Genomic DNA, 12,634 nt, shown 5'->3' on the forward strand with positions numbered 1-12,634 from the left:
ATGAGAAAAGCATGGAAATTGATTCAAATCCAGCCCTGCTACTCAGTGACTTGCCAGTTCATTTCTTTTAACTTCAACTTCATTATCAAAGTGGAGGAATTTATGATGGTCAATATGGTGCTTTGAGGCTCTGAAGTTATCTTCAGAGATTAAAGTTGTGAAAAATGTAAAAATAGTAGATGAAATCAGAAATGGCCAATCTTGGGGCTCCTTGGTGGCTCAGTCAGTTAAGCGTTGGACTCTTGATTTTGGCTCAGGTCATGAACCCAGGGTTGTGAGATGAAGGTTCTCTCTCTCCCTCTGCACACCTCACCCTCCACTGTGTTTGTCTCTGTGTGTGTGTGTGTCTGTCTCCAAAAAAAAAAAAAAAAAAAGCCAGTCTTAGGAGTGTCTGGCTGGCTTAGTCGGTAGAGCATGCAACTCTTGATCCTCGGGGTTGTGAGTTCGAGCCCCATGTTGGGTGTAGAGATTACTTAAAAATCTTTAAAAAAAAAAAAAAAAGGCCAGTCTTAAGACTAAATTATATAAGTTGAGAAGATGTAAAAACAAGTTGCCTCCTCACATATACAAATACATGGATATCCCCACCCTTCCTAGAATAAGTTCTGTGCAGAAAATTAGTCAAGAAGGAGTGGTTATTTGAGCAGAGGGCTGAAGGATGAGATAGTAAGACAAGGGGAGGGAGCATTCCTGAAATTGAGGAAATAGCCATTGTAATGTCTTGGGGTGGATGTTCCCACTTTAGAATGAAGCCCATGTGGCTCAAACTTTGAGTTAGGCAGAGGCCTGCTTATGTATGGTCTCGTGATGGGAGTAAACAGGACAGTAACATGATTTAAGACAAGATTACTTGAGCTGGGGGCGCATGGGTGACTCAATCGTTAAGCATCTGCTTTAGGCTCAGGTCATGATCCCAGGGTCTTGGGATCAAGCCCTGCATCGGGCTCCCTGCTCCGCGGGAAGCCTGCTTTTCCCTCTCCCACTCCGCCTGCTTGTGTTCCCTCTCTCGCGGTGTCTCTCTCTGTCAAACAAATCTTAAAAAAAAAAAAAAAGATTACTTGAGCTGTTCTGTGAGAATGGATAATGTAGGGATGGGTGATGGATGGGGAAGCCAGTTAAGGACCACCTGTAATAGTTCAGGGTAACAATGATGATGGCAGGCCAGAGTGGTAGCAGTGGAGGGACTAAGAAGTGGCTGGTTGTAAGATAACATTTTGAAGTTGAGCTAAGGGACTTATTGATGGATTGGCTATCATTTTAAGAGCTCAGTAAACAGTATGGACTTAAGTGAAAGGCTTTGGGTTCAAATATCCACAGTGTCTTTTGTTAACAGTGTGACTTCACCAGGATTCACTTTCCTCATTTGTAAGGTAGGCATGAAATAATGGCACCCACCTCACAGGTTAGTTGCAAAATAAAATGAATCCATAAAAACTCTTAGCCTAATCAGTGTTTATTATTATCACCATTGCTGTATTATTTTCCACACATGATTAGTTTCAAGATTAGTCTCCCAGCTTCCAGCCTTGCTGTCTCCATCCTCTTCAGATTGCTGTTTCAGAAATACGCATTTCATATTACTGTCCTGAAAATCCTCAGTGGCTTTCCATTTTGATAAAGCCAGAAGTATTGGAATAGTATATTTGACTCCTTTTCTATCTCTGTCACCACTTCAACCCACCTCTCACTTAATCTTTTGGTTCCAAGGAGATGTTTGCAGTTCTTTAAGCAGGTAACAGTCCTTACTTCTTTCTTACCTGTGCCTTTCTCATGCTTTTCTCTCTGCCTGAAATGACCTTTTGTGTTGTTCTTAACCAGCATCAGAATTCTGAAGGATTGTTTCATAGTCTCCTAGCTTCCAGTATTTTTTTTAAGATTTTACTTATTTGAAAGAGCATGCTCAAGTGCACGGGGGGGGGGGGGGGCAGGGGGGGGGGGGAGGGAGAGGGAGAAGTGGACTCCCCGCTGATCAGGGAGGCCAATGTGGGGCTTGATCCCAGGACCCTGAGATCATGACCTGAGCCAAAGGCAGATTCTTAACTGACTGAGCCACCCAGGTGCCCCCATCCACCTCCCCAGTATTGTTGATTCTTATTCCTAATTCTTTCTCATTTTTTCTCTGGAAATGTAGGATTCTCTTTGCCAGTGTACTGAAATTTTACAGTATGTGCCTTAGCATGGGGCTATTTTCCACTGTTCTGGGTACTTGATGGGTCCTTTCAATCTGGAAAGTCAAGCTCTTCAATTCTGGGAAATTTTCTTGAATTATTTTTTATTTGAGAGAGCGAGTGCATGAGTGTGCAATTGGAGGGCAGAAAGAAAATCTTCAAGCTGACTCCTGGCTGAGCACAAAGCCTTGTGCTGGGCAGGGTCTCAGGGCCCATGAGATCACCACCTGCCCTGAAACCAAGAGTAGGATGCTCAACCAATTGAGCCATCCAGGTGGCCCCTCTTGAATTAATAACTTCCTACCTTCAATATTCTCTTTTCTCTAGATCTTTTTAAAAAAAGTGTTAGACTTCATTGACCTTTCTCATCATTCCTTTTCCTTTTTTTTTTTTTTTCCTTTGCTCTTTGGAAGATTCCTTTAATTTTACTTTCTAATCCATATATTGGGATTTTCATTTCTGGTGTAATTTTAATTTTTTTTTTTTTTAAAGATTTTATTCATTTATTTGAGAGAGAGAGAGAGAAAGAGAGAGCACGAGAGGGGGGAGGGTCAGAGGGAGAAGCAGACTCCCTGCCGAGCAGGGAGCCCGATGCGGGACTCGATCCAGGGACTCCAGGATCATGACCTGAGCTGAAGGCAGTCGCTTAACCAACTGAGCCACCCAGGCGCCCTGGTGTAATTTTAATTTGTATAAGCTTATTTTTTCTCTATGTTTGAATGTATTGGAATGTATACATTCGAAGAAAAACTAACACATACCTATCCTTGTTTCTTGGCTGCAATGTCTTACCTCTATGAAGATGATAGTGGTAATTTTCATTTGCCTACATAGTCTATCCCCTTCAAGTTGCTTTTTACCCTACTTTTTAATTAAGCATAAATGTATATATACATAATTATAACCAGAACAAAATATTGAGTGTGAATGAAAAGAAAATTACAGAGTATGTGGAATTACAACCATTTCCCCAAATATTTAAAGGATTTCCTCCTGTGCTGGAAGTAAAACTATGTCAAGTTACAGTAGTCAGTGTTTTAAACCTAGGACATAGTTTTGAGTGAAGTTTGCTGGCTGGAATGAGGTATGAAGTGACTTTACATGGACTGGGGCATGTGATGCTGACAAAGCAAACTAAGGATTACTCTGAAGTTCAAATCTGTGCCTATGAAGGTGCAAATTTCGCATTCTCTGGCATTGGCAATGGAAATAATAAAAATATAGTCAGTCATATTTGCAGCAGAAGTTTTACCGCTATCAGTGTTTTTACCACTGTCAGTGACTGCTAAAGGACTGTAGATCTAATTTAAGTGCAAAGGGAAGGAAAATAACAGTTCCTATTATGTACCAGACATTAATCTGACATTGTAAAAGTAAAATACATTCCCCCAACAATCTCTACTGTTTTATTCATCTGAATTGTATTACGTCTTACTTGCCTTTGTATCCCAGTGCCCAGTACGGTGTCTCATAACCAGCACTCCGAAGATGTTGAATGCATACAAAGGAAGAGGGAATCTTGTCTTTTCATTTACTCTTCTAGGTAAAGGGAAGGAGCTAAGTCTGGGTTGCATTTTAGATATTCCGAACGTTTAATTATATTTCTATAATTAAGTTGGAGTAGTTATCAATTTATCTTGCGGGTAGTGTAACAATCCAGAACAGTAACGGCGTTTTAACTCTATGGGAAAAGGGTCCTCTGTGCGGGAGAGCGTGGGCTGTGAGGCCTATCAGCGAGGTAGCAAGTCGAGGGCCAGCCAATCATCCGCAGAGGCTGTGGTCCCGCCCCCGGCGGTCAGCCTCTCACCGGTGGGGGCTGAGGCGGGGCCACACGCCCCGATCTCGGCACCTGCGGCGTCGGTGGTAAATTGTGCAGTGGTCACGTCCGCGACGCGGAGTGGCGTCTGGGAACCAGGTGAGTACCTGCCGGCCAGGAGTAAATTACATCTCCCATCGCAGTTCCCTTCGGGAGCTGGGGTGAAAAGCGGGCCCCGAGAAGCAAATGCACGGTCGGACTCGACTGAGGGAGCCGGTTATGGGGTGGAGAAACTGGGGGCTTTAGTTTACTGTGGCGGAGGGTGGCGGATGTTGGGACAGGGTCGCAACACGGGGGTTGCCGGGGTCTGCCGGCGGCCACTAGTCCTGGAGACCAAAGCCGGGGAGTGGGGAGCGATTTCAGAGGGTCCTAAAGTGCCCCCTGACCGTTGGGTTGACGGTAGAGCTCCGGGTTCCTGGCCGGCCCCTGACCCCTGCAGTTCTCGGCCGCGCTGTACACAGAAACCGTTGCTACGGCTGAGGGAGCCATTTCCTTTCGATCTCCGCCTGCAGGGGGCGCTGGACCCTGTGGTTGTGGAGAGAACGTGCCTGGGGGAGGAAAACAGGTTTTCGTGTTACTTAACCATCTCAGTTTCCGCTGGAGGTATTTCTGTCAGCTGATTAGGGAATAGGGGAAATGGATGTGGATCAGGATGACGGAGAAGAGATTAAATCCAACTAGAATCAAGGATTTTCCTAATCAAAGAAATTCCAACCAGATGTGGGAGTGTTCTAATGAGAGCAAATAAACTGTTGTATGATTTGTTTTTCGGAACTTGAGAGTTAACATTTAGTAGTCTTGAAATGTTCATCCCACCGGGGGGGGGGGGGAACCCCAAACAAATATAAAGTTTTCAAAAAGGATTTTCAGAGAAATGTTAAACCAGTGTGCAGAATGAAATTAATTTGATTAGATAAGAGATGGCTCTGTCATTTAAAATGTTTTTTCACTGTATTTTATTCAAATCGTGAAATCTCAGGGGTTGCAAGACAAATTCGAGATCATCCATTTTAATCCTGTTGGATGCTTAAGTTTCTCCCATCAAAAATCTGCCAACTCTTTAGAAAAATTCTCCTAATGTAACCCGTTCTGTTCTGGGCAGCATCAATAATTTAAAAGTCCTTCAAGTTGCTTTCCAGTAACTTCCACTCTTAAGGCTATCCTTGTGATGAATGTATCATCATCCTGGGCCCTGCCAGTATAGGGCGAAAATCATCTCATTTTTCAGCTGGATCTCATCAGAAAGCCGATGAACTGTCTTCTGTGTTCTGTGCCCCAGTCAAAGCCAGCAGGAATATAGAGAAGTGGACAGAGGCCTTCTCTTCTTTTGCAGAGGTCTGATGTATGACCAGACTCCCAGAGGGCAGGCATGCTGAAGGAGATACTTTTGGTCAATTAGACCCATTGCTACTTCTTGTTTTAAAATTTATAACCCAATGTGTTTTACTGTAGTGGTTTTTAAAACACTTTGACAATGACTCACGATGAGAAATATATTTTGCAACATGTGCATTTATGTTCACACTTGTCATTTGTTTGTATAGACACGAAATAAAAGTTTTTACAAAACAGTATTCACTTCAATGGTATGTGAAGTAGTCAGATTTTTTTGTTGTTGCTGTTCTAGTGTGTCTCATAAAACAATGCTAATTGCAGCTCACTAAATTGATTTCAGGGGTTGCCACCCACAATTTGAAAAGTCTGGGTATGATGGCTAAGTGTGTGGGCTCTGCAGTTGCCTACTGAGATTCAAATCCTCAGTCACTAATTATATGACCTTGAGTAGGTTACTTAAAACACAAGCACTTCCTTTTCTGTAAAATGGGAGTAATTATTAATACCCTTCATGAGAGTGGTTTTGAAGATTATGTGAGATAATAATCCATGGCACAGTAATTTAGCTCCATAACTGTTAACTGTTATTACTGCTCTTTACTTAAAATAAAACCTACCTGATACAGCAGTTGAAAGATTAAATGAGGTAATATATGTACAATTCTTAGGATGGTACCCAGCACACATTAAGAGCTGTGTAGTATTTGTTGGTGTTATTATCATCATCATTAGCAACAGTATCATTAAAGTGAGTCCAAGGCTCCCTTTTTCCCAATTCAGTTCAGCAAGTGTTTCTTAAGGGTATAAGGCACTACTTATGTTGGTCCTGAATATATGACGATGAATAAAGTAAGATCTCACAATCTAGAAGGGAAGACAAAAATAAATAATTAGAATATGTGCTATGAGAAAGGTATGGGCCCAGTGTTGTTAGAACACAGCCAGGAGTGGGCAGCAGGGAATGGCGGAGAGGGTGATGTAAAGGACAGTTAAAGGATATTATTTGTGTTTGTGCTGAATCACAAAGCATGGTTGGGGTCTGAACAAACAGCTGAAGTAGAAGTAATTGAAATCAACATTAAAAGCTATCTTAAAAAGCAGTTTGAGGGTGCCTGGGTGGCTCAGATCATGATCCCGGGGTCCTGGGATCGAGTCCCCTCCCTGCTCAGTGGGGAGCCTGCTTCTGCCTATGCCTCTCTCTCTCTTTCTGTCTCTCATGAATAAATAAAAATCTTTAAAAAAAAAAGTTTGAGCACCTAAGGGGACCAGAATATGCCACCTAAGGGGACCAGAATATGCCATCCCCAAATAAGCCATTTAAGCATAAGGATTATTTTATTTTTTTATTTTTTTTATTTTTTTAAAGATTTTTATTTATTTATTTGACAGAGACACAGTGAGAGAGGGAACACAAGCAGGGGGAGTGGGAGAGAGAAAAGCAGGCTTCCCGCTGAGCAGGGAGCCTGATGCGGGGCTCGATCCCAGGACCCTGGGATCATGACCTGAGCCGAAAGCAGACGCTTGACGACTGAGCCACCCAGGAGCCCCAAAGCATAAGGATTATTTTAAACTGAAAACAATTAAGGATTATTTTAAACTGAAAACAATTAACAGGAAGAATTCTCACCCTCCCCCCTTTCTGCCTAATAGGGCATAAATTTCCCTTTGTAAAGGTGTCCCCTCCTCCCCTCTCACACCAGGAGGAGGAGAACAATCTTCATCATAGTAGATAGCACCAGGATAAGGCTGCATAAACAAATCTTAATAAGGAAACCATTATCGGGGTGCCTGGGTGGCTCAGTCGTTAAGCGTCTGCCTTCGGCTCAGGTCATGATCCCAGGGTCCTGGGATCAAGCCCCGCATCGGGCTCCCTGCTCTGCGGGAAGCCTGCTTCTCCCTCTCCCAGTCCCCCTGCTTGTGTTCCCTCTCTCACGGTGTCTCTCTCTGTCAAATAAATAAAAAATCTTAAAAAAAAAAAAAGGAAACCATTATCTTTCACTAGTTTCTCCCATATATTTACCTTCTCCTAAAAGCCAAACCCCCTTTTCCTTTGTCTAATCACTTACCCACTACTTGTCACCCTTTGTTAAAATGGTATAGAGGCTCCCAGGCCTAACAGTTTCTTTCTTTGGGTTTTCACTTTTCTATGAAGCCCCGCCCCCCCATGCATAAGTGTATAAAATAAACCTTTTCTCCTGTTAATGTGTATTTTATCAGTTTAATTTGGGAGTCTCAGGCACTGAACTTAAATGAGTAGAGGAAAAGTCTTTTCCTATTCTATAGCACCAAAACATGCTTTGTGTTCCAACTTTGCTTAAGTGGAGATTGAGGTAATCTATGTATGGTACTTAGTAATTTAGTTCCATGACTGTTAACTGTTGTTAGCAAGGAGAGAGTTTAAAATGAGTAGCCTTCCCCCTCAGAGAAAACACACCTCCTTTTTCCATAGAAAGGAAAAATCAATGTTATAGAAATACCTAGATGGCTACTACTATCTAAATTCAGTATTAGTATATATATTTGCTTCATAACTATTTTCCTATACTACATTTCAGCCATGACTGCCAAAGATTATCCATCACTATGGGGCTTTGGAACAACAAAAACATTTAAAATTCCTGTGGAACATTTGGATTTCAAGTATATTGAAAAATGTTCAGATATTAAACACTTGGAAAAAATTCTTTGGGTACTCAGGTAAGCATTCAAAAATCATTTTATGTTTCAGTATACCAATTATATTGTTGCCTTCTGAAAATTGAAACTCTTAGAAATATTGCACTTTCACATATTGAGATTGTTGTTTTGTTTTGTTTTTTCCCATGTTAGGTTCCAAAACTGTTGTTTTGATCCTGTGGTTAGTTCAGAGGGTTCTGGCTAGGTCTACTTCCAGCATGCAACGTAAGGCTCATCAGTGTTCAAGAGGACATTTTTCTTGCTTCCTCCACATTTTCTAGGAAAAGGTAGCCATGAGAGTAGCCATTAGAAAATAAGGTTAGCTCACCAGCCTACCAGTTGATAAAGTTCTTTGGTACTCCCCCCACACCATACCATCTGCCAACGTGGGTGGTGACTCACCGTGAGCTGGTCACAAGGAGAGCATGGTGGGGAGGCCACGAGGTGGGACCAGAAAGCAGGGAATCCAGACCTTCTCTGGGTAAGGGCCCCGCAGTGGTGATTGTCAAACTTTAATATAGGTCAAATGTGATTGTTAAAAATGCAGATTTGAGGGTCCCATTCCCAGGGACCCTGCTTCAGGAAACCTGGGGTGGGGCCCAGGAACATGTGTTTTTAACGAGTGCCCGGCTGACTGACATGCAGGTGGTCAAGGGAGCCCACTTCAAGCAGCACTGCTCTGGGTGATCCCAATGCGTGCCACCTATTTGGGATGTACTGAGGGGTTTTCATTTGGAGAGTAGCCTGATATTGTGGAAGTGTTTGTGAAGCATGAATCCCTCCTCCCTGGACATCAGTAGCGTTCCTTTTGTTAGGTGGTAGTTATCTGTTTTCTGTCTTCTGACCCCCTTCCTCATCACTGTGTCCTCTCCTTTTTCTCTCTCATCACCTTCAGCCTCCTGTCCTCCCTAAGCATCCCTGCTTGTGCCCGGACACAGTCAATGTCAACCTCATCATTTCTGAAATGGAAAGTGAAACATGTATTTTTCCTTTTGTTTTTCTCAGCAGTAGAAAAACATTTTCATTTACCTGTGGTCAAAGACTAATAAAGAAAATGTGACGTTTATGTGATGGAAGAGTTTGAAAGCCACACGCTGTTGGTTCTAAGAAATTCTATGAATAGCTTAATTCAATTATATTGCATTGATTCAGAATTTATTTATTTTTAAAGATTTTATTTGTTTATTTGAGATAGAGAGTGAGAGAGAGAGATCACGAATGGAGGGCAGAGGGAGAAGCAGGCTCCCCGCTGAGCAGGTAGCCTACCCCGAGGCTCCATCCCAGGACTGTGGGACCATGACGTGAGTTGAAGGCAGACGTTTAACCAACTGAGCCACCCAGGCACCCCCAGAATTTATTTTTAAGAAAAATTTATTTGAAAATGGGAATTTTTTCTATTTTTCTAAAAATTTAAAGGTAAACAGACTTAGAAGGGGAAACGGTTGATTTTCCTTCAGAAACAAAGAACAGAGTTCTCCATACAACTCTCTAGGAATGAATTCTGTTCCTTGAGTTGGTTGAATTTAGAGGCATGTTGTTCTGAACCACTCCTCTGCCATTTTCTTCCTATCCCTTTGGGGGAAAAAAAGGAGCTACAAACTCCTCCTTGGGAAGGAAATCCAGTCTCAGTTTCTGCCTGTCTCTAATATTGAATTTTCATTTATAAGTTAAAATTACCTTATATAACAAAATGAACACATGTTAAAGAGGGGAGAAAATGTTGTTTATTCAACTTTCAAAGTGTGTGATGGAAGCTGGTATCTTTGGAGCTCCATTATTTCCTTCATTGCATCACTCCATAGATGAACATAAAAACGAAGGTTGTGCTGGTTGAGGAAGGTGAGTGGGAAGCCCACGCACAGCCCAGCCTTCATCCCTGTGCAGGGGCAGCCCTGGAGAGCTCCACAGAACCCCTCTGCTCCATGGAGCCCAGCCTGCAAATCTACATTGGTCTCTAAATAAAGTGGTGACTCCAAAGTTCTGAATTTTTTTAAAGGTCTGGTGAGGAAGGATATTATCCTGAACTTACGGAATTTTGTGAAAAGCGCCTTAAAGGCTTGGCTCCTGAAAGTAGAGCTTTGAGGAAAGATAAACCTGCAGCAACAGCATCCAGTTTTACAGCAGAAGAATGGGAAAAAATTGACGGCGACATGAAGGTATAGAGTGACGCTGGTTTTTGTGACATTCTCATATTGCATATATGTCTCCTTCCCTTTTCTAAAATCCTAGGCTTCTTTCTTTTATGTCAGTGAAGGGCTTTTAGTGGTATTCATTCAGGTAGTATTGGTTGCTTCTCAAACCCAGGAGAATATTGTGAATGTGTATGTTTGTGTCTGTACACCCACATGTGTATTTTAAATGACTGTCCTAACAAAGAAACATAATTCACTCAGCTTCTATAAACAGTGCTACACAACATGCTGGTTTGTAATTTCTTTTGTACGATCCTGGTTATTTCCTTGGCATAAATTACTGGAAATCCAGTTGCTTGATCAAAGGATGTGAATAATTCTAAGGCTGTTGAAACACATTTCTTTTTTTTTTTTTTTTTAATTTTATTTATTTATTTGACAGAGAGAGACACAGCGAGAGAGGGAACACAAGCATGGGGAATGGGAGAGGGAGAAGCAGGCTTCCCGCGGAGCAGGGAGCCCGATGCGGGGCTCGATTCCATGACCCTGGGATCATGACCTGAGCCGAAGGCAGACGCTTAACGACTGAGCCACCCAGGCGCCCCGAAACCCATTTCTATGTTCTCAGAAAAGTTGTGCCTTTGTTCTCTTTTCAGCAGCAGTATATACGAATGCCCATTTAAGGTATTCTTCACTGGATACTATAATAATTTTTTTTTAAGATTTTAGTTATTTATTTGAGAGAGAGTGTGAGCAAGCATGAGTGGGGCGGGGGTTGGGGGTGCGGTGAGGGGCAGAGGGAGAGGGAGACGCAGACTCCCCGCTGAGCAGGGAGCCCCAACATAGGGCTCAACCTCAGGACCCCAGGATCATGACCTGAGCTGCCGGCAGACACTTAACTGACTAAGCCACCCTATAATCATTTTTTAATCAATTAAATAACTGAAAAATTCGTGTATCTGTTTGATTACTAGCAACATTCAATTTTTTTGTCCATCAGTTGAATTTCTTCTTTTGTTAATGGCCTGTATCTTTAGTGATTTCTTTTAATCAGCTTTATTGAGGTATAATTTACATTCAAACAAAAATTTAATGATCTACGTTTCACTGAGTTTTGACACCTGTCTATGCTCTAAAACATTTCTATTACCCCGAAAAGTTTCCTTGTGCCCCTGTGCAGTCAGTGCTGACCCCACATCCTGGTCCCTGGTAACCCCTGAACTGTTTTCTATCATTGTGGATTTGTCTTTTTTAGACTTCCCTATAAATATAGTCATGCAGTATGTGGTCTTTTGTGTCTTCTTTCACTTAGCATCACGCTTTTGAGATGCATCTATGTTGTTGCATATCCATAGTTTGTTTCTTTTAATTGCTGAGTAGTACTGAATTGTATGGATATCTCACAGTTTATCCACTTATCAGTTGATGAACAAAATGTTTTCCAAAGTGGCATTCCTGCCAGTAATGAATAAAAATTCCTGTTGCTCTGCATCTTGGTTCACACTTAGTATTGCCAGTTTTGTTAATTTCAGCTTTTAGATATGCAGTGGTATCTCATTGTGGTTTTAATTTCCATTTCTCTAATGACTAACTTTGTTGAGTGTCTTTTCATGTGCTTATTTGCCATCCATATATCTTCTTTTGTGAAAAGTCTTTAAATACTTTGCCCATTAAAAAAACATTTGGATTACTTATGTTCTTACTAAGTCGTAAAATACATGTCTTTCATACATGTCTTTCATTAGATACATCTTTTGCAAATATTTTTGCAAAAAATACTTTGCAGATTACCTTTTCATTTTTTACGGTGACTTTGGAAGAGCGAAGGTGTTTAATTTTGATGAAATCAATATTTCTTTTACAGTCTGTGCTTTGTGTCCTATTTAGGAAGTCTTTGTCTAATCCCAGATCCCCAAGGTTCTTCATATTATTCTTCTAGAAAGTTTCTAGTTTTAACTCTTAAATTTAGGTCTAGGATCTGTTTTAATTTTGGGGTACACACACACACACACACATATAATATAGATACCAAGGTTTCAAGCATCACTTAATGAAAGATTATCCTTTCCCCATTGAACTTCTTGACATCATCATCAAAAATCAATTGACCATGTATGTGTGGGTCTATTTCTGGACTCTCTTTATTCTTTTTCATTAATCTAAATGTCTCTCTTTACTCTAATACCTCATTCTCTTGATTATGGTTAAGTCTTAAAATCAGATAGTAGAAGTCCTCCAACTTTGTTCTCCTTTTTCATAGTTGTTTTGGCTATTCTAGGTCCTTTGCTTGCCAGTTACTACAAAATAACTTGCTCGTCTTTGGGTTGGGATTGTGTTGAATTTATGGATCAATTTCAAAATAACTGACATCTTAATAGTGAAATTTCTGATCCATGAACATTATATGTTTTCTGTTCATTTAAGTCTTCTTTAATTTTTTGTGCCAGTGTCTTGTAATTTTCTTTTTTTTTTTTTTAAAGATTTTATTTATTTATTTGAGAGAGAGA

At 41.2% G+C, this 12,634-nt stretch overlaps 1 protein-coding gene across 1 annotated transcript in view; it reads left to right on the plus strand.

Moving 5' to 3' along the window:
- The first annotated feature begins 2,811 nt into the window (after positions 1–2,811).
- The window catches only part of SPAG1 (sperm associated antigen 1), a 69,911-nt gene continuing 60,088 nt past the window's right edge, over positions 2,812–12,634 (plus strand). Inside the window, exons 1-3 of the mRNA XM_032421630.1 lie at positions 2,812–4,083; positions 7,875–8,016; positions 9,992–10,151. Of these exons, the coding sequence (XP_032277521.1) occupies positions 3,852–4,083; positions 7,875–8,016; positions 9,992–10,151 (534 nt within the window). The 5' untranslated portion in view covers positions 2,812–3,851. The remainder of the gene's footprint in view (positions 4,084–7,874; positions 8,017–9,991; positions 10,152–12,634) is intronic.

The sequence above is a fragment of the Phoca vitulina genome, unplaced genomic scaffold (genome assembly GCF_004348235.1).
Source record: "Phoca vitulina isolate PV1807 unplaced genomic scaffold, GSC_HSeal_1.0 scaffold25, whole genome shotgun sequence".
NCBI classification, from domain to species: domain Eukaryota; kingdom Metazoa; phylum Chordata; class Mammalia; order Carnivora; family Phocidae; genus Phoca; species Phoca vitulina.